The 22,066-nt window shown below is 43.5% G+C and overlaps 1 protein-coding gene across 13 annotated transcripts in view; it reads right to left on the bottom strand.

Annotated features, from left to right (window-relative positions):
* AKAP13 (A-kinase anchoring protein 13) overlaps positions 1-22,066 on the bottom strand; it is a 230,946-nt gene that overhangs the window by 84,931 nt on the left and 123,949 nt on the right. For all 13 annotated transcript variants that reach the window (XM_085308646.1, XM_085308652.1, XM_085308651.1 and 10 more), the window contains 2 exons: positions 19,158-22,047; positions 13,853-13,929 (listed from right to left, as the gene is read on the bottom strand). In XM_085308646.1, the coding sequence (XP_085164772.1) occupies positions 13,853-13,929; positions 19,158-22,047 (2,967 nt within the window). The remainder of the gene's footprint in view (positions 1-13,852; positions 13,930-19,157; positions 22,048-22,066) is intronic.

The raw sequence follows: 22,066 nt of genomic DNA, 5'->3' as shown, positions 1-22,066 counted from the left end.
ACATGTTCTGGAGCTCTCAACGGGCTAAAATCCAAAGCATTTACAACAGTCAGAAGCAAGAAAGCTTGCAGGTAACCAGCAAAACTGATGCCAGTGCAATCAGTGCAAACCACTGTCGCAGTGTCTGGGAGRAATAAAGATTATGCGACATTGTTCCGAAAGAACGTCCTTTCCATTATGAAACGGTTAAATAACTTGTATAAACCCCTTCTAGCCAAAGTCAGAATTGCTGACTGTTCAGCTAGTCCTCTGGGCTATTATGTAGTATTAATCTCTGCTGTTTCTGAAGTTAGCCTTTAAGGGGAAAAAAAGGCAACTTCAAAACATGCAAAAATTAATGAAACCCATATGCGGTATACTGTCATTATTCCATGTTTATAAGAGGATCAGGTTTTGTTAAATGGGCTTATTTAATGCAGACGCATAAGAAAAAATATCCAGCAAAAGATCTGAAAGCTATTGAAAGGAAAACATTTTCTTTGTCGACTCCAGCAGCCAGTAACAAGGAAAAAGACACAATTTATACTAAATATACTATATATTCTGAAGCAACTTTGTTTACTACTTCACCGACAGCTTATAAAGTTCTCATAAGCAGAGAAATCTCCCTCAGATGTATTTTACTTTTTTGACCCTTTTCACCCCATGCTCTATTTAAGCTAGGACAACCTAAATATCGATGGCTTATGGAAACATCTGTTGGTACAGGCACACGATCGAGACTTTTTCAACAGCTGTTGTTATTTTATGCTTTTTTGGCTAAGGCGATTGGTGAGACTGGAAGAAAGTATTAGTTGGGCTCCTTTCCTGACTTCCCCCCCCTTTTCAGTCACTGAAGGTGGTGCCCCATCCTCTCCCCTCCCATGGGAGTTTTGGAAAAAAAAGGCAGAATGTGCCCCAAATTAGAAATGAACCCTTGAGCCGCGTAGCTCTGTTCGGTCTCGCTTCTTGGCCATCCACCGCAGAGAAAAAAACTAAGAAAATAAAGCTCCCAGATGGGCATCTACAGAATCTCCCTTACTCACCTCGATATGGGCCAAAATATCCTCTGCTATAGGTGCTTTCCTCCCCGTGCACCTGCGCCACTGCGACACCCGGCACCCTGGCTCCCCTTCCCACCTCCCCAACAGCTCGCCGCAATAAACCCAGATTTGTTCTGCCTCTCCTCCTGCTGTTTCAGTACCGGCATCCAGACATCTGCCAACATCCTCCATCAAAGATAACACACGATATATTTTAAGTGCCAACCTGCCAAAAGGTTTTCCATGCGCCAGGCAGCGCTACTTACCCGTCAGGTAACGTGCCTTGCTCGTGATGAGACATGCCTAAAAACAGAATGTACTTTTCTGGGGAGACAAACAATTAACTAAAAAGCATTTCAAATTAAATCAAAATATTCCCCGTTTTAAACACATAGCCCAGCTGCTACTTGAAACAGTATGTTTGAAGGTAAATTYTGTTTTCTTGAAAGAGCAGGAAAATCTTAGAGATCTTTTAAACGCYTTTAAAATATCATTTTTCAGTATACACTCAAACCGTAGAGAGCAGGAGAAAGGCAATACTCAGAGCACAGATTTTCCCCCTCTCCTTTAACAGAGGGTACTTGTTTACTCTTACCTTCRAAACGTCTTACTTCGCTGCCGTGCATGCCTAGTGTCACAGTAGGTATTGACTTAATTGTACCAACCCTTGTCCAGAAGAACAGTAACAAGAAAAGCTACTTTAAATGACAAGCACTTATCTAAAGGAGGGAGAGCCCCAGGTTCTCAAGCGCGAGAGATATTTCAGCATTAAAGAATTCTAGGAGCTACTCCAAGACGCGAATTTTTGTTGTCTGCTGCACTGTAAGTATTTTAACCCAGAAAGAAGAAGATATTTATTTAGCGTATGTACTCAGAACAAAGACAGAGAATTCATCTGCGCTGTTCTGGGTGCCTTTTGCATCRTTTAAAACAGATGAAACGAACGCCAGCTTCCTCAAAAAGACACAAARCCAGCAATAGCCTTGATGACAAATTCAACCACTGTCCCCAAAATATCCCTGTGTTACCAAAAGAGCCTTTACAGTTTTCTCGTCATGTCTCCCCAAAATGCAGGTTAAAACTAGAATTTGCAAARTGCCCCAAAGCTCATTTCAGCGAGCAGAGGACCGTAATCCCGAATCGGGGCGCTGTTCCTACACCTCCCCCTGGCACCTGCATTTCCAAGGCACTGCAGCCACTCCACGGTCAGCAGCGGAGGCATGCAAGCAATTATTTAAGTCTTAAGATAGTGCCGGGGCTGCCTCCGAGACAACGTAACTCACCTTCTACCGTGTCCCCAGCGCCTAACGCCCTCCGGCCTCCCCCTGCRCAAGGCATCGCCCCGTCCCCGGTGCAGCAAACTCGCCGCTCTCACAAGTCGTCTTTCGGGCAACTGAGCCCAAGCTGCCCTTAAGCTATACCGAAGCCCACGAAGAGCATCAGATCCCTCCCACTTCACACCAAAATAGGGGAGTATAACATATCCCATGGTGTTTTCACTGTTAAAAAGAGTATTAGCAATGATGAATGCAAAGGTGCTTTTTATTAAAATAGGTTCCTTTAGGCTTCTCAGATTATTATTACAAATTTTGTTGAGATTAGTAATAAAAATAATTTTATTAAAACAAGTTCTTGCCAGGCCTTTAAAATTCCCACATATTAGCCAGAACTTTTCCTTAAGTTACACCTCCAACAGGTGAAATGCTGTGAATATTTGAAAATAATGCAAGCAGAAAGCCCTTCTTTGAAAGGCTCCAAGCCATACGTTACCGCTCTGACTCTTCACCCCTCATATTTAGGCATTTGACGCAAAGACTTGTCCACCTCCTCCTGGGCAAGCAGGTATGTATGCAATTGCTCATCTTGTTATAACAAAAGGCAAATAATAAAATAAAATAGAGTGAGGGGAAAAAGAAAGCCGAGAAGCACTTCTCTGTCCTCAGCAGATGTTAACAGCCGCCCTGCTGGCGTCTCTTGACTTGGGTAAGAATCAATGAAATCTGCAGTGCAACATTTTGGAGCGACAGAAGAGATTTCTAAACTCCCAAGTACCAGATCTCAGACTGAAACCAACGTGCGAGCACCATCTTCAGCCTTTGAAACTGTGTATTTTGGAAATAACATCCCTCCCAACCRTTTTTAGGTATTTAATGTGTCCAGCTGCGTTAAGAAACTAAGCAAAAGTTCAGCGTCAAATAAGTTTGGATTATGATCTTATTGTGATTTATGGAGGTAAGTACAGTCTCAGACAGAAGAAAAACAAGCCACTTGACGTTAAGCAGACTCAGTACCAGGTCTCAGGCTAATGAGTTAGCAAGGGCGAGGTTTCACGTTCCTGCCTCTTATCTCACCAGCTGGAGGGACAACACACGAGACGGGGGAGAGCGTTCGGCTGGCAACCGAGACACACGGGCTCGGCGGCCTCGCACTTGCAAAAGCGATATTGCAATTCCCATAGCAATAGAAGAGATGGGAAATCCTTCAGGATAGGGAGGCAGGCAGTGCTTGAGAAAGGTACTGTGCTCCCTGCATCTCCCTGCATTTATTTTTAAAAGACACAGAATGTTGCCGCTATTAAACGCTTTTCTAGAAGGGTTTGAGAGCGCCAAGGCCATGCAATTATCAAGTGTTTTGCAAATACTGCAAGAATGGGCCCCAGAACAAATAAATGCATAAATAATRTGAAAGTAGTATTATTGTGGCTATGATATCAGGATATAAATCACAACATGGTCTATAGGGAGAAGTAATATCTAACCAGACTGACAGAATGATATGCCAGGCATCAGCCCTTTTCCAGATCTGAAACAAGAGCAGTGCAGCTCAAGTTTAAATACAGGCTAGGAACAATTACTCTGAGTTTAACTACACAAACAGAAGAGAAAGTAAACAAGATAACCCAGAAATATTGTCTCTATCTTTTGGATGAGCCTCTTGGGCACAGCTACTGCCTTCGCTTTTGCCGAGTACATTGCTGGCACTGCAATGATAAACAGTAAAAAAGAAAGCTAAAGGGGTGGCTGGGGGTGGCTAGGGGGTAGCTAAGTTCACCGCTGCTTAGGAAACAAAGAAAAGTTAGCTAGAGCAAATGCATGCCTATACAGGCATAAATTTAATGCCTAAATGAAGTAGAAAGAGAAGATGGAAAGACAAGAGCCTTGCTAGCTGGAAAACACCAAGTGCAAGAGAAAGCCTGTTTTAGAATTTGCTCCCATCCGCTAACTCCAATATAACTGATAAAGTATATTTTATTAAAGCATTGCAAAACTCTGTCACATTCTTGTTACAAGCTCCACGTTGGGGCTATTCCAAAGCAGAAGTCCAAAATACAGACCACAGGAGTAAAAACAACAAACTGATGATGGAAAGGAGGCAAGTGGCAGCGAAAAGAAGTACTATTCATATCTCTTAGCCTCTCTGCTCTAGGATCTCAACAGAAAAGTTGCTACCATCCATGCTTTTTACAGTATCTGCTGCTTCTTCTGTGTGAATGATGACAAATGCAAGTTTTCACATTCAAAAATTTTCCTTTCCTTGAAAGTTTTGACGGATTTGGTGCCATAACAGCAGGGACAGCCGCAGCTGACTACGGTCAGATACAACATAAGCTCACTGCTCTGTCTTGCAGCTGCCTCTGCTCACCCAAACCCAGTCCTTTTCCACACCAGTTAAGCGCTTTGATTTTAAACACCATATGCATGCCTACCAAGACAGTCAGGACTTCTGTATAGACCTGTGATATTTTAACTATCCACTATCATACTCACCATCTACTCTCGCTTCGCAATCCCAAGCTTAATGTCCTCTCAATCGTAGTCAAATTCTACTGTGTTATCACTCTGCCTAACAGAGTACTTGTAGACCAGRCTGAAAACAGCAGCAAAGACATCACTGGCAATGCCAGAGAGCAGTGAACTTGGTCAACGTGAGCTATGAYGCTGCATGAAAAGGCAATGAGCATTGCCCAGGCTTTTATTTTATCTGATGTTTTAAAGTTAGTTTGATTCCAGAAACATTCTGCAACACACCAAGTCACTTCTGGCCATACTGAGATGTATACAGGATCCTAAGCAATAACAGCAGAGGTTCTGGAGGAAAAGAATCTGGGATTTCCAGCTTTTTATCAAAAATAATACAATAAGAGAAGACAGACTGTCTAAAAAGGGTGGGGAGAAAAGACTGAAAAAGATAACAAAAGAGGGATTCTGTGCAACTACTGAGAGGCTAAATTCATTTGGATTCCATGTTTCCATGGAAAGAGTTTTAACAGTACTGGGTAAGACGCCAAATACATTTTCATAACGATTCACACTGCATGAATGGAAATATTTAACAGAAGAACAGTTCTTTCTAATYGGCACTCTAGCTTTAAATAAAAATCTTCCTCCTTTCCTCTACATTTTTCCTTTTTATTCACACCATTCTTTTCATCCTTTTGCTATAAGATTATGTCCAAAATGCCATGTCTGAATACTGCCTATCTCTCAAATCACTGTGCATATCCATATCTCAGCTCTCTCAGATCGCATTGCTAGGTTTCATCTTGTAAAGACAGGAGGTGTCATGCAAACGCCCAGTCCACATGAATCTCCAGCAGAACACAGGCCACCGCGTTATCCGGCAGAGTGGCACTGGTTTGGCAGCTTATTTTGAACTGCAGYGTGTCGCTCAAGAGGACACCCAGTCCTGATGAAAAAAAAAAAATCATGCGATGAAGAGCTCCCTCCTTCCTGCAGTAAGTCACACAAAGAATTAACTACTTTCATCTGTCCAAGCTTGTGCGATCATTTCTATAGTCTCAGTTTGTTTTGCCTCAGCTTCCAAACCCAAGATCTCATTTATGGCTTTTCCATCACAGCAGAAGTTGCCTGCTCAAAGCTCTGCTCCCCTAGCTGTGATTACAACCCGAGGCTACCGGAAGGGCAGACGCTGGTCTGAATCCAGAATGAAAGTTTTGCCCAGATCTCATTCAAGTTCATCGTTACTGAATGAAATTTATAGACATAATTACAGGAAGATCTCTGCTAGCAACGCAGGGGGCACCAGCTCTGGAAAAGAGGACTCCAAATCTCACCGAGGAGGCCCATAGCCCTCTCATCGGCAGGCGAAGAAGCAAAATCCTGAAATTCCTCCATCGCCCATCGATTCCCATTCGGGAAGAGCCCTGAGCCTTTCAGGGCCTGGTTCGCTACCAAAGCCCATACAGCATTAAAATGGCTCAAAAAGCACGTGTCTCCCTCCCCTTCGTGGCCACTTGCTCCCACCTCTCAATTACGCCAACATAAATGGACCAGCTCAACGAATCATCTGGATTAAAAACAAGCCAAYCTCAAACCTTCCCCTCTTCCTTCACATGCACTTAGCGGGAGGCTCTTTCCATGTGTTTCTTCCCACTCACCTCAGAGGGAATTTCCTAGATCTGGTGCAAATAATCACAGAAAACTTTCCCTAATCCCAAAGAATTATACCTAAAAAAGCAGCAGGCTGCTACATCGGATTATCCAATGTTTTACTTGAAATACGTTCAGAATATGTTCAGCTATTCAACACTTCTTCCCCAACACCTGAGGTTACGTATTCAGCTTTGAATAGCAGCAACTTTAAATCAGGACAATTTCATGTGAATTGTTAAACTTAATAAACGCTTGCTCTTTGTAGTAAAATGCCCATATTTATCTTCAAAYGATGACTGGAGAAACATTTAAGATGAAAAATCATGACAAAACTTATGTACAAGCTTTAACATTGCTATTAGTGTAGGATGGCAAAATAACTGAAGAATCATTGCATAATTCCTCACAAAATCCCAGAACAAATATACAATAMCTTCAATTAAAAATCTATTTTTTGCATTAACGATTCTTGGCTAGGAAGCTCTTTCTCTAGGGCACTGTAACTACCGCTGAACTGTGAATAGCATTACTTTGCAGAAAACTGTAAATGCTTGGTTTTCCAAATTGTAAGGTGCCAACTTSCACTTCCAAACTATCAGAATGGAGCCAGACAAGTTATTTTGCAGAAAGATAAAGGCCCAATGACGTGACACACCGAAGGCTATTCTGTCACAGTAATGTAGTCTCCACTGAAAAGTCCACATTTGGTCTCCTATGTTATTATCATAATTTCCCATATATTTAGACTAGGAATTAAGTGTGTAGTAACCATGCCTACTACAGAACAGTTACACCACAAAACTTAAGAGATTTCAAATACAAATAAAAGAATCCATATGATATAGGAGACTGAACCTTTCAAGAACAGCACAATATTTTCCTCCACAAGGCACAAAATTCAATGCCAGTATTCCTTTGCCATGGTAACAGTCTTATACATCCGTTATTTCTTGTRTCCATACTTTTATGATTTTATGATTGCATAAAAATACATCTAACCACTGAAAAAGAATTCTAAAACCASTATTTCTTATATTGTATTGGAAATCTTTTAGCTCTGTTTCTCACTAATATTGAATAATTCTTACAAAAGAAACCCATTCTCTGAAGCAAGTCAAAAGCAAGCATTGCAGAAGATTCAAATTCTCAAAAAGTTGCCTTTGAGCCACATCTGTCTCAAGACAGCTACAGGAATATACACACAGTCCTGCCTCTGAGGCAGCATTCAGTAGAACAGTATTTACAGATGGTAAATGAAATTGCAGGTAGCTYGTCAAGCTTTTAATAATTAGTGTGACAAAGCTGAGGAATAAACTTCCTGTGCAGCTGATAAAGGGAGGAAGGCAGAGCCAAAAGTTTTATTAGAGGGAGAATGGCTCCCAAACACAAAACAAAGGACTGGAAAAAAAGATTTTGGCAATGTGCATTTACTAACAGTCTACAACATGGATTAGCTAATCCTGCCTTGCAGTGGTATTTGCAGAGCACATCTTGCGAGCAGAAGGCAGTTCTGCTGCGGGAGCTGATGGCATTCGGCTTTTTGGAGGACCCACCAAACTACACGGCGGTCAGAGGGGGCCAGCGGGGAATTCTGAGAAACAGAGTATCGGGGTATGTGCAACAACCTTTGCATCTAAAAAACCTTGCCTGTGGTGATGGAAGGGAGGGCGTAGGAGAGGAGTGGCAGCCCACCACCTCTGAAGATCAGCGAGGGCTGCAATTAGCCCTGCAGCCACCACGTGCAGTGGAGGCGCTCGTCTGCCCTGGGCTGCTGCGGGTCTCACCGAGCCAAAGCTGCGAGTAGAAATTCTGCTCTGAGCCTGGGATTTGGCTGGCCGTCTGCGTTCCTGCTTCTCTTACTAACACCCGTGAATCCGGCGACTGAACTTGGAAATGACTGTATCAGGACAGGGATTAGCAGCGTGCAGGAGAAAAAGGAACTGGAACTGCAGCACCCAAAGAAATTAACTGTAGGACAAAAATCTCTCRCACAATAGTTGTGTAAATTCTTTCCTGCTGCAGACTTTAAAGCATGAGGAATAGTAAACGTCAACAATAAGCACAGGCTGGTTTAAATTCCTTATTTTTTCCACACTTCTAAGTCTCTGCGGCGTATACTGTGGAATCAACAGCTTATGCAGTGATGCACAAAACAGACTGCTTTGCAGCAACTCTGCAAAGCCACGAATTCGGATGAAGGTTCACCGTCCGATCTGGTTTGCACGTCACCCTCTCAAGCCGCAGGGGCAGACAGGATGCTGGTGGGTGTGAGACAGGGCCTCGCTGGTGACGAGCCCCCCATCCCGACCCGGTGCACACATATCACCCTCTCAATCTGCCAGCCTTAGGGCAGCCTTCTTCCAGGCAGATTTTTTCCATATTTACTGTAGTTACTATACGTCATTCACCCAGGAGAGTTGCACAAGCGGCTTTAGACAAGCAGAGCTAGGGTACAGTCCTAAGGCAACCCTGCACTTTCCRCCGTAGGATGCTGTTTTGATTTGGAATTGGGATAACCAATTGTGGCTTCAGCCATGCAGGTGCATGTTTTCCACATCATTTTCCTTGGAAAAAAGTGGTTTGCAATCACACAACCACGAACCTTAGTATGGCATGCAGACGTACATACACACACATGCACATGCAGAGCAAAGTGACTGCAGCACGCAAAAATGACTTGAATTCTGCTGTTTCCTCATGGTGAGTGGTCAACCTTAGAGGCTTACAATTTTGTTAAAGTTGTTATTTTTCTACGAAAATGAACCCAGACTGGATCCTGCCAAACTATAATGACCCCTTAATTTGAGTCACCAATGAAGGTCAGCATTTTTGAGTCACGAAACATCTCTCTACTACTTGACTTAACCAAGCAACCAGCTTCAATACAAGGTTCTTCTCACCTCCAGGAATTAGCCACTAAAGGGGGTGACACTATACACTTTGTCCAGAATTGCCACCACTTACCTGCTGACTCCAAGAAAGAAAGCTGAAAGATTATAGCCAGGGGGAAGGATAAATCTCTGGATCCTTCCAGCCTTCTCACATATTCTCCATCCCAACATCTATCTCACTGCTGTGGGAGTCTCTCCTCTGACCTTTAAACCCYTTTTTTACCCTATCCAGCCCATTCCCTATTTCCATCTCCATCACCTATCAAAGTTGTTCCCTCCTCCCTCATCCCCCTTCGCTTCTGCTGTCCCTGTCTGCTTCCTCCTCCAACTCTCTGTGCTTCCGCCTTCCTCTATGCACCCAAATGGACTCTAATGGACTCACCCAGCACCTTGTTCCTCTTCTCCATGTTGAGAGGAACAGAGAAATTAGTTCTGGAAGCAGGACGACACAACCCTGTTGCACTCAGGTCCCCCATGTGACAGCTTCCATGGAGCCCCTGCCATGAAGAGGTGTAGCCACAGGGAAAATCCTTCTTAGCTCCTGCAGCCAGGGGCTGCACCCTTCACAGAAGCTCTTTGTAGGCTGCAGCTGTAAAAAATAGTTCCACCGAGGCAAAGAAACTTCCTTCAGCAGAAACACGTAGGGCTAGAAAGGACTACAAGCAATTGGTTGGCCTACTGTTGCTTCCTAGGGAACCTACTCATCGCCTTCACTCTCTGCTGTGGGTTACTCTCTAAAGATCTGGAAAGGCAACGAAGAAAAGGGCAATGAAGAAAAGCAAGCTCACACACACGCTGTGTGTGCATGTGAAACACACAGGAACCCTTGCAGCAGAAGGAAAGAAAGAAAACCTCAACAACGTAGRGACCTACAAATCAAAAACAACGGATACAACAGACCTAGGGCACTGCCCTTGACAGCTGCCATCTGTCTTATCCTTAACAACTTCCAGGGAAGGAGGTTTCATATCCTTCCTTGGTGGTCTCCCCATGGTTGCATGTGATAACAGGAAGTTTTCTCAATATCCAATCTAAATCATCTTGGCAAGTTAGCAAATCAGTAAATTAAGCTGCCACAGAAATCTGGGACTTTAACAATGATGCTTACATACCGGAAGAGTGCTGTATTGCACAATAGTTTTCATTACACTGAATAAATTCAATTCTTTCAACCTTTTCTCACATTTCTTTATCTCTTCTTCTTGCTCACTTCCAGTATGCCTGTACCCTCGGTAGGGCACAACACCCATAGGTTGATTTGCTGGCACTGATGAAGCCTCAGCAGTGCCAATCGCCTCCTGGTTCTTACAGATGACACTCCTTTAACATAACCCAAAACAAGATGTGTTTCTTTTGCAATAACCTCTCACAGATGATTCATGCTTAATTTATAGTCCACTAAAAATCCTTGGTCTTTTTCTCTCCATTGCTTTCCAACTCAGTAATCCTGACTTAGTAAATGTGYATTTTGACTTCTTTTTTGCAAATGAATCACCTTGTAATTGTCTTGATCTCTTATCTGAATACACTCTCCAATTTGTTATGGTCATTTTGAATTCTTACCTTACTTCCCCCAGTGCCTACCACTCCTCCCAACCTGATGTTATCTGCAAGCACCACAAATGTACTCCCATTTTCCAAGTTATTACTGAAAATATTGAACAAAATAAGTTTTTCCCAGAAAGAGACATTGCCAGTATATCACATATTACTGCACTAGCTGGATCAGTGGACAGATAAAAGTGCAAATCATATTATTTGAGCTTCATTCTATGTGAAGATAGTGCTGGAGCCACTATACTCCATTTCTAAATTATTTTGAAATCCCAGTAGGTAGGAGCCAAAGCAACCTTCTCATTAGAGTTAAGAACGTAAAACTCAATTTAAAAAATAGTAATGTTTAGTTTAAATTGATCACATCAAAGTTATTGTCTCAGCATCRTCAAACGAACCAGCAGGAAGGGAACTAATGGGGTCCCAGGCAGAATGGTCACTTATAGCACATACTGCTAAATAAAAGGAATTTGGGAAATCCTTGTTACAGATTTTCTAAAATAGAATAAATACAAACTCAGAGTAAACATTCTGGAGATTTAAGAAACAGTCACTTAAAAAAACCATTCACTAGGAAAAATCATTTTTCCATTATTTTCTTTTCAGTGTTTATAACCCTGCAAGCCATTATTTTCCTAAACACTTTTCAGATGCAACTTTTCCATGACACGCACAAGTGCCTCTCTCAGGCACCATCCTCTGAAACRACTATAGGCGAAAGCTTGTGTATCTGATACAAGTAACACTCRAGTACGTTTCTTGGCATCAAGAATCCAGATAATTCCTCGTGTTAAGAAATTAATTTGTTGGAAAGATTTTTCCTTTTTCTCTTTCCAATGAGTTTAAGCTTATTGTTATTAAGCTGGATTCAAAAATACAAGAGATTTCTTTCTCCAAAACTTGTTTTATATTCTGTGTATATAAACTGCTTTCCACATTGTGTGTTTATAAACATTATCGTGCAAAATTCTCATCTATGAACCAAGAGTTAACGCAGTTTCCAAACTCCTTTAACCAGAACTCCTGACAGCCATAGGTATGACCACTAAATACGSTGCAGTTCATGACAAGATGCAAGTAGCTACATTTCTATTTGCAAGGAGTTAAGCAAACTGCTTTTACTAACCACAAAATGGCTCACTAATGAGAAGGCAATGAGCACCTGAAAAACTGCTGGCTACAAAAAGTCAACATGAAATAAAGTGGAGACAAAGGACAAGGCAGCAGAGACACAGTTCATGTTTGCTTTCACTGGCCGGCTCCCTACTCAACCTACATGTGTGAATTAAGCTCTATTTATAAGTCTTCGGCTGTTTTTTTTTTTTTTAATGGCCTTAATATAGTGCGGTTGTTATTTTGTTTCTGTTGAACTTAGCAACAGGAAACCCTGTCACTCCTGCAGCAAACTTTCCATTCCCCCCGACACTCCCAGTCCTGCACTAGAAAAGCCAGATTTCTGAAGAGGTGTTGGGTGAGGTGGGGGTGGGGGGTAGAAAAGGAAAGAAGAGAAGAAAATACATGCAAAAAAAATCCAAATGCATGTAAAAGATGCAAATTGGAAGCAAAGTTCAATACCTTCTCCTTTTCCCTTGTTTGAGAAGAAAGTTGCTTGAAACAAAATACAAGCAGGGCTCCTATCTGCATTTTCTAAACGTCTGCCTTTACCACTAGATATCTGAGTATTAGTCATACAAATTATCTATAATAAAGGGTGGGTAAAAAAAAATTAGCACTTTTATACTCAAGCATTCCAATATGAAAGACTTATTTATCAGGACAAATTTTAGCTTGGAGAGTTATTARCTCTATTCCCTGGGTTAACTCACTGAGCTAACAGCTACAGAAATTAAGCCTTAACTTGTTAAAAACAAAATCAACCTGATTTTATTAGAAGATTTGGCAGGACTGCTCTGCTGCCTAAAGAGCTTTACTGTGGGATGAGCAAGGTTTTTGGTGCTCCACCCTGTGATGTTAACTCATCTCCACAATATTTTCTTTTTTAACAGCTTCGTAATTGCAAGCTAACGCACAAACACAGCTGCTCAATGGCAACCTGCACCAACACAGGCTGCTAGCAATTTAGCATTTGCAAAACATCATCTTTTTCAGGAGCAAGAAACAATGTAAAACATCTAGGAGCAAATGCAAATCCAACTAAGAAAGGTAAGACCGACAAATCCAGCTCCTGATTAAGTAAAATGCATGTTCCTAAATCAAAGTTACATTCTCGTCAAGCCAACACCCTTATTTGTTATTGCAGACAGTCCTTAAAAATGGCAAGGCACAGGGGCCAGGGGAAGTGGTAACATAAAACCGAGCCCACGCATTTCAGATCTCTTGCACAGCCTTTCTCTAGAGTCGCCTGTGTCAGGTAGGTGGGGTTTTCCCTCCTGTCTGATTCCTGCACGTCCTTCCACGGCGCGTTTCTGCTCCGGGAAAGCACCGTCCTTGCTTGCAGACAGCAATGCTTGCGGGGGGCAGAGGCTGGGGCTCTGCTCTGCGCACCCCAGCGCGGCCCGGCTTGGAAAAACTCTCCAACCAGGCAAAGCCCGGGGAGGGATGAAGCATCTTGGTGGGAACACAGCGGAAGCTCGCCGTGCAGCGCTGGCCCCGGCCGGCACGCTCAGTGGGCATCCCTCTACCCGAGTGCTGGGTCTCAGGGATGCAGCAAAGAGCAAAAATAACCTTCTTCCTACCCATCTTTGAACAAGGCTGCYGCAGGAGGAACCTGTCGGGTCAAACTGCACTGCACAGACTGAGACAACCTAAATATGGCTAAAGCCAGAGTGTTTTAAAAATGAAAGATCTAAAAAAAAAAGTTCATGCTATTTTCAAGAGGCTAAAATAAAAAGTCACAATGAAAAACTAAGTTTAGCCTTGCAAAGAGTACAGAGGGGAAATCAGCAGTTTAAGTGGCTATCCATAGCACTGTTGACAGCTCTTTAAAAAGCACAGAAAAAAACCAAGGTAACAACATATAAATGACACTTACGGTTCCGCCACAGCCTGCGCTCTCTTTGTGATCTTTCATAAAATCCACCTCATCTTCAGTTTTCATTTCCAACTTCCCTGTAAAAACAGAGGGTTCGTAGAGGCAATTTAAAACAAACTTCTTTCAGTGCTGCTGATATTTTTCTGTTTATTCAAAGCAGTCTCAAAAAAAAAAAAAAAAAATCCTCAGCCTTCAACAAGTCCATTTTACTTCCAACATCTGGTTTCATTCCCGTCTTCACTGCTTGTTTGTTATTTGTTTTAACAACTATCGTGTCTGAGGCCGAAGGAAACTATGAAACAGCAGTGAGCGCAGGCAAAACGCAAGGCTGCACARCTCCTAAAAGGCTCTAGGTGAAGCTGAGCTTATTTGCAGGTATTTGCCCATTTTTTTCTTACATGGCTCACATTAGTGTAGTTGCAGAATCAGAAGTGTTGCCCTTTTTTTTTTTCTTATCATAACCTAAAGACAACACAAGAAAYGAGACTTGTCTTCCCCATTGATATTTCAAGTGTTTAATGTATCACCAATTTCAAAAAATTAGCTCATCTGCACTGCCCTAGGGAAGATGATTTGATCTCTGGACTAGGAAGACAAACCCTTCTCCGGGGAGTTTACAACTGTTTTCCCTCTTCCTCATGCCCCTGTGATGGTGTCACCACAGCGGTGGTACAAACGTCATGTCCCAGCTGCTCTCTCTGCCCAGCAAAGATGTGAAAGCTTTCACTGGTCACCATTCAGTAGGGTTTCCTTKCAGTCTACTTTTCCTTGGTATAAAAGTCAAAGTCATAATACTCTTTTTCTTCTGCGYTAATGACTCTCATGACACCTATGAACATCAGGAATTAATGTAAAGCAAAGATGTTTTGGTGTCAGGATAAAAAACTGCTTTGCAGCCAGTAAAGCAAACGTTACCTCTCCCCAGGGGCCTGTGTCAGTCCTATACCCATGGCTCAAAGCCCATCCTAATCACACTCGCTCTTTCATTTCTACTAAAATTAAACACTGAACGAATGACAAAACCATCTTAAGGAAGATGCATGTTTGTAGTGAGTGAGTTTTCCCATACACAGAGATGATTTTGCAAGAAGAGCGTTCTACCTCCAAGAAAAATTTATGCAACAAGTATCACCAAGACTTTTCCACTATCATTGGAGTCTACTGTTGTCCTTCAGGCTTTAAAGATAGTTGGTTTTGCAGTTGGTACTATTGATAAGCTAATCCAAAATCATTAAGTCAAATTGTCATCATTTTGTCTCAATTATATGTGTGAGTTTGTTACAAATGGCAGATTCTCAGAAATCWGAATTAACAATACAAATTTCTGAGAACCTCGTGTTGGCAAAGCAGYGATCAAGGCCATTACAAGAAGGCCATTACAGCTCAGGGTTGCAGCAAATGCCTCCGTGTTAAGGCCAAGAAAGGAGGCCTTACCCTTTCTCAGGGGCATGTCTCACAAGGAGAAGCATGACATGACTGTTCAGAACTGGTCCACAGCACAGAACACTCTGAGCCAAAACCATCGGCATACCAAGGATCGGAGAAACAAGCAATATGAAGATACTCCACAATGAGTAACAGCTGCAGGAACAAATCATTTGCTAAAATACAGTGCTAGGCATCAGGAGATGATCAAAACGTTCCTGGTTCTGCTGCAGATTTTCTCTGTGYATGTGAGTAAGTTACTAAAGCAGTCGAGAGTCTCTGCTTCCCCACGTGAGAAGCAGAAATGCTAATTATGCTCCCCTCCCTTGTACTAGATTTGAAAAGATAACGCGACCAATGCTTGTACCATTGCGATGTCCTGCACAGAGTGTCAAGAACACTGCTCCTCTTAAGGTCATCAGTCAACATTTCTTTATCTCAATCCTAGCAATATCAGACCCTCATTTTATTGTCAGGCTAGATAAAAATCAAGAGTTTCAAACACCAGAAACACATTGATTGCGTGCTGACGCTTAACACAGGCAAATCTGTGTTTTGACTTCGATAGCATCCTCAGGATGAAATCCAAGAGGACAATTTTTGCATTTTGCCAACAGAATTCAACCATTTCTTTCCAAAATTCCACTAGGAACACATAATCCCAAGCAATAAGCTWGTATTTTAATAGTATCACAGAGGCCTTTGGGAAACAAAGTTCATTATCACATACGTAGTTCTGTTAGTGACATTCGTTATCGATTCATCCGGCTACTCTACAAGCTGATGAAAATTGCAGTAAGTGCTTTTCCATGCAGCCATAGGGAAAATGCTATTGATATGAATGAGGTGAAGATTTTAAAATTCAAAATAAGTGATACACTTCTACCTGGCAATAAATGTCTTTAAAAACTGAAACCTTTGACAAGAGTCCTTAGGGAAACTTCTCCCAGACGAAAAGCTCRCAAATAGTGATCACAGTATTTGTTAACTTAAGATTGCTAACCCCAACCATATAACCTAATCTTGCCAGAGTCACTTTCTGTCAAAAATTTGCATCTGCTTGTAGGTATTTTGTTAGCACAGCTGTACTGCTCACACATACGCTGTTTCCTCTCTTCTTGCCCAGCCTGGTTATTGTGGTGTGCTTTCCTATCCTAACTCCTTCGCTTTGAATGWATAGTAGACACATGCCTGACTTGAAAATAATGTGCTTCAAGACCCCATTACTCAGATGTAATGTAGTTCTGACTCAAAAGCTTATAACAACACGAGAAGCTGCCTTACGAAAAGTAGGATCTTCTTGTCTCCTCAACTTCCTTCAATTTGGTGAACACTCATTAGATATTTATCAGGATAAGACAATTAGCTGTTTGAGGTCTCTATTTTTGGGTTAGGCTGAATGTAATAAAAGGTGATGAGATAAACAGAGATATATTTAGGAGCAATTTCATAATGTAACTTTAAAAAATTTAAAGATCCCAATGATYTGGAGTACAGGCAACAGCAATACCAGCTGATTACATCTCTGACAATTTAGCAGGACAGTAAAATCCTCCGACCACACATGTTTCTGAGAAATGGTCTCATGACCTACCCTTCCTTTGGAAAGACTTTATTGTAGTCTATCATAAAAGATTTGATTCATTCTACTGAGCAGAAACTAATCCTGCATAGCCACAAAATAAATACTGTAAATAAACCCTGTACTGTAGGGAAAACTCCCCAACATTGAATCAGCAACAAAAAGGAGAACATGTGCAAAGGGCTGAAGGCTGCTGCAGAAGCAGCATACAAAGTGTGCTGCACTAAGCCGAGCTGGTATTGATATGAAGAATGCGCACAGCAATAACAAAAAGCAACAAGTTTCTTGCTGTCTTGAATTGCTGCCATATCAAAGCTCCAGATTCCACTCCATAGGAGGTGAATTTTGTAAATACATCAAATAGCAAGCTTGGATTCCTAGTACAGCTTGTCTTTGCTTTAAGTGAACATTTTGGGGGGACTTCCATAACATAAAGCCTTAGACCAATGCTACAGTTCCTCAGGAGAAGATATTCTAGCTGAGATAATTCTTTGTGCAGCATCACATTGCAAATAAACAGTTCTTCCTTACGGAGAGAACACTGTTGTATTCCAAGATCTTTTAAYACTCAGTCCTTATGCCTTTCAAATCTGTAAAAGGATCACCTTCTTCTCCATCCTAAAACCCAAGCACAGAATGATGCCTTAATAAAAGAAAGGTCTTCTACTCTACTCTAGTTACTAGCTTATTGGACTGCCTAGTCCCTTCTCTCAAAAAATGTCTCTACATAACATCATGGTCCCAAGAATCCAACCAGGGACACAGCAACTCCTGAACCCGCAGAGCGGCAGGCAAAAAGCAAGACGCTCCCAGCAGAAATTCAGGCTCCCAGGTATTGACTTACAGCCACTCCCCTTCCATTGAAATGTCAGTCGGTCAGCCTGCAAAAATAGCTTTCTTTTAAAAACAGCTTTCTAAACCACACTTAAAGTGTTCGGCATGTTCACTAATTGTCTCCTGACTAWCAAACTTTTTAAAAGTCCTGAACTGAAGGCAAAAAACTATTTGCTGGAGCCATCAGTGACCCCAAATAATCCTTTTCCCTGCCCCCCTCAGTTATTCTGTTATCAAATATCAGGACAAATCATCCACCAGGACTCTATCCTGCATTCAGATGGAGGAAAAAGCTCCCAGCATGAAGTCGTGAAATATCTTTACAACTTTAGAACTTCACGATTTAAATCATAGCAGATTTTTAAAATCTTTTCGAACCTCCTTTGCTCATTTGTTTGCTCTGTGGTGAAAAAGGAAGAAGATGCTCTGTACAATTTTCTCATAGCAAAGCAAATAATGGCAACTGAAAAAGTCCAGCTGCTTACATTTAACAGCTGCCTGAACAGGTGGAATATAAAGCTCAGATTAGCTCCATGTTTCAGTAGCAAATCCACCTATGATTTAATTCCAGGCTGAAGAGAGAATATCATTTCTTTTTCACTCAGTTTATCCCTTTGTTCCCCCTCCCCCATTTTCTTTTTCTTTCTTTTTTCTTTCTTTTTTCTCTCTCTTTTTTTTTTTTGAGTTACCTGACGACGTTTTCTATTAGATCATGTTGCACCAGCACCAAGCCTAAGCTGTCCCCAAAGAGCCGCCTCTCCCCGACATCACCGTGCAGCCGAGGTGCACGCCGATCCCGCTCTGCAGCTGATTGCGGCAAGGAGGGCGAACGCGAGCGACCATCCGAGGGCCAGCGCTGCTTAAATGCACTGGAAAAAACGCTGCTGCTTTGCTGGACAAAAGCTTTGCAGACAGGAAAAGGGAGTGGGGGTAGGGCTCGCTCGCTTTTTTAAATGACCTAATACCACCAATTAGAAAGTGGCTCTGCACAGTTCAGAAGGACGCTAACAGCTGTTTCAGCAGGCTAGAAAAGTAACTTTAAGACAGCGATATTAATACGCTCTGACTGCAAGTTAGCAAAAATAAAGGGCAAAACTGAAGGAAAAGCTCAAATTAGCCCTAAGCAGATAAACCCTAGCACCCAAAGGAAAGCAGGTTACATGAAGATACAACAATCTAAATATCTCCTTCACGTTTGTTCCTTCTCCAGAATGGATTTACATGCTAGAAGTTCTTCTGCGCAGATTTGAATGTGATGATGTCCTTTCCTTACCTCCAGTGCCAGCCAAAAAACATGCATTTAAACTGAATTTTTTAGTATCTAACTTCAGATTTCTTCTTTCTCAGAAAAAAGCCTTACACTTCCTCTATAAAACAGGCCTCTTACAGTTACTTCCTCTCTTTTGCTGATGAAACACCACACATACCTATGATGCTTTAGAAAATTGATTTTATTTTTCATACCTGTAGCAGGCTCAGGTCCTCGCGCTCCTGGGCTGACGTCTCTCCTCTTTGCCGGGGAACTTAAATCCACGTCTCCATCACGGCTGGTTGCTGTATCCACCGCAGGCTGGRGCTCAAGCCCCACTTTTTCTGGTAATTCAGTGGAACAAGGTGTCTCCGATGCAAAAACCACCGCATCAAAACTTTTTACCATTTTAGGAACTTTATCCAGAGAGAAGCCATCATCTGCCGAAAACAAACTCTTTACTCCCACATTCTCYGGTGACTCAACAGCATTTAAGTGGCACGAACCCTGCGAGAAGGTTGACTCCGATACAGCTTGGCTTTGCTTCGCTTCGGGATCATCAGGCCGAGCCAAGCCCTCCCCCTGCGCCGCCTTCGCATCGGGACCTGCCTCGCTCTCGCCGGCCAGGCAGACGGTGTCGGCGCTGGAGTCGCTGTCGCACGTGGGCTCTTCGGCGATCGGCTGGAGGGCCGCTCTGGGAAGCACGCTGTCCGTATCCTCCTGCTCTTCCGGATACATCGCTATGGGGCTCATTGCTGCTACCCTTAACGCTTCCTTATCCTCGCAGGCAGCCGCTGCTGCCTCCATTTCCAAGGGGTCCTTTAGCTCCGGGGTGACGCTGCGTGGAGAGACTTCTTGATTGGACTCACGTTCTTGCTTCGGTCCCGCATCGGGACAAGGGTTGTCCACCGCATCTGCCGACTTGTCTTCYGAGCCAGGGCCTTGCATGGTGACTTCTGCATCCACTGTCACGGTCTCACATGCTTCCTCACCGGGGACCTTCTCCCTCCGCCCAGCGTCCGCAGTGCTGCCCTCTGCCGCAGGCACCTGCCGGCTGCATGCAGCTTTCACAACAGCGGCGGCAAGTTCCTCCGACAAAACCTTCTCCCCCCTGCTTCCACAAGCCTCCCGGAGAGGCTCAGCCTTGTCTCCTTCAGCCTGCTGGGAGAGCCTCTGCTCCTGAGAGCCCTCTTCTCCTGCATGATCTACGGGCAAGGCTGCTCGCGCGGCGGCTTTGCCATGCTCCGGCAGCCCTGCCGAGTCTGCTGCCGCTTCCTGGTTTTGTTTGGAGTCTTCATTAGGAACTGCGGAGGGTGTGCCTATCAAATTATCCTGCACGCAGCCCGCGCCCTTGGCACTCGGACGCAATTCAGGGTCATTACCTTGCAGAGCTGCCTCCTGCCTGGGAGGTGCCACTGCAGCAGCTCCCTCCTGACTACCAGCTGGTCCTTGTCCCTCAGGTAGAGGAAGGAGCGACTTSGCCTCCTTGCTGAGCCCCTCCTGCTCGGCACTGCTTTCTGCTCCCTCTGCTTCGTCCTGTGGCGGCTCTTTTTCTGGCAGGCGCATGCTCACATCCTCCGGAGGGAGCGATCCAGGCTCATGCTTGCTCTCTTGAGCAATGTCTGATTTTGCGCTGTCACTCATTTCATCTTTAACACCAGTTTCATCGACAGAAGGGCAACAGCGAGCAACTTCCTGGCCTCCGTTTGCAGAATCGGAGCTTCCTCTGTCTCCACTGCTGCTRGTATCACTTCCTACTGCCTTCTCTTTAAGGTCTCCCTGGCCATCCATTGCTTCGGCTGCAAATTCATTAATCTTACTGCTTTGCTGCAAAGGAAAATCTGGCAAGGAAAACCTGACAGGTTCTGCATTGCTTTGATCAGCTCCATCAACTTCTTCATTTTCAGAGTTAGCATTAGGACCATCAGTTTCCACACTGCCTCCTGGGCACAGTGAGCTAGATTCTGCATTCATGCTGTCGCCTTCTACCTGCACTTCTTGCTCCCCATTCTTACTGCTGTCGTGGATTTTCAAAACAGGATCATGTTTTGGGGCATATGCTGGAGTCTTCACATCACTCACTGCTGRCAACACTGTCGCAGTGTTTGTAGTGACGTCCTGCCTCTCCTTGACAAGRGGATCGCCTTGGCTTTCTAAGAAGCTGTTGTTTACCTGATCAGCGCAGAAGTCTGCTCTGGTCTCTCTATTATCACTGCTCTTGCAAAGGTCAGTAGAGAGATCATGAATGTCAACATCTGCATTGGTACTGTCGCATGCTGACATCACTTGCACAGTCGCATCCTCCTCAGTGCCATTAAAATCACTGAGCAAAGGCTGAGCAGCGTTGGCTGACTCCTCCTTAGCTGGTGATTGCTCTTTTACATTTCCAGTCCTCATTTCACTGTTCTCAGCCAACCCATCCTCTACCTGCTGCGGGCCTGGAGCCCTATCAGCCGTCCCTGTACAGTTYCTGCATTCAGTTTGGCCCATAGCCACATCCACAGCCACCAGGGAAGCTGGGGTTTTGCCCGTAGTTTCAGCCACCGTAACAGCACTTCCAACTGCACGCTCTTCAGCAACTTGCACTTCCTGATGGGTATTATCTTTACTGCGCAAGCTGGTGGGATCCAAAACAACTCCAGCAGATGTCATTCCAGCTTCCTCATTTGTATTTCCACAGGATGGAAGACTTACAGCACCATTTACAACCACACACGGGCTGAGCGTGCTGTCGTTTTTGTCTGATACAGTCCCAGAGTCTGCAACAGTGGTTGGCTCCTCCTCTTCCTTTTCACTCAGYGTCGCTGTATTTTTACTTTCACAAGAGCATTCTGGGCTCTTTGCATCCCCCAAGCTCTCTAAGTCATTTGGTGCATCATTGACTGCTCCCAAACTCTCACTGTTGCACTTGTCCTCCTGGCAGGTTTGGTTCAAGAGCTGCCTGCTGTCAAGGTGAACAAGATCAGATAGACTTTCCTTCCCTCCTTCTCTTGCCATTTCTTTTCGGCTCTGAGAGGTACTGGCTGGGTGACCACCTGGCTCTGTTCCTCTACCGCAGCTATTCCCAGAATCTTTCAGTGTAGACTCTGTGTGCTTCATTAAAATCTGTAACAAGACAAAAAAA

Source organism: Rhea americana, unplaced genomic scaffold, assembly GCF_003343005.1.
Source record: "Rhea americana isolate MKP2758 unplaced genomic scaffold, rheAme1 scaffold_28, whole genome shotgun sequence".
Taxonomy (NCBI): domain Eukaryota; kingdom Metazoa; phylum Chordata; class Aves; order Rheiformes; family Rheidae; genus Rhea; species Rhea americana.
Note: the sequence above shows the minus strand (reverse complement) of the source record. Positions and strands in the feature narration are given on the sequence as shown.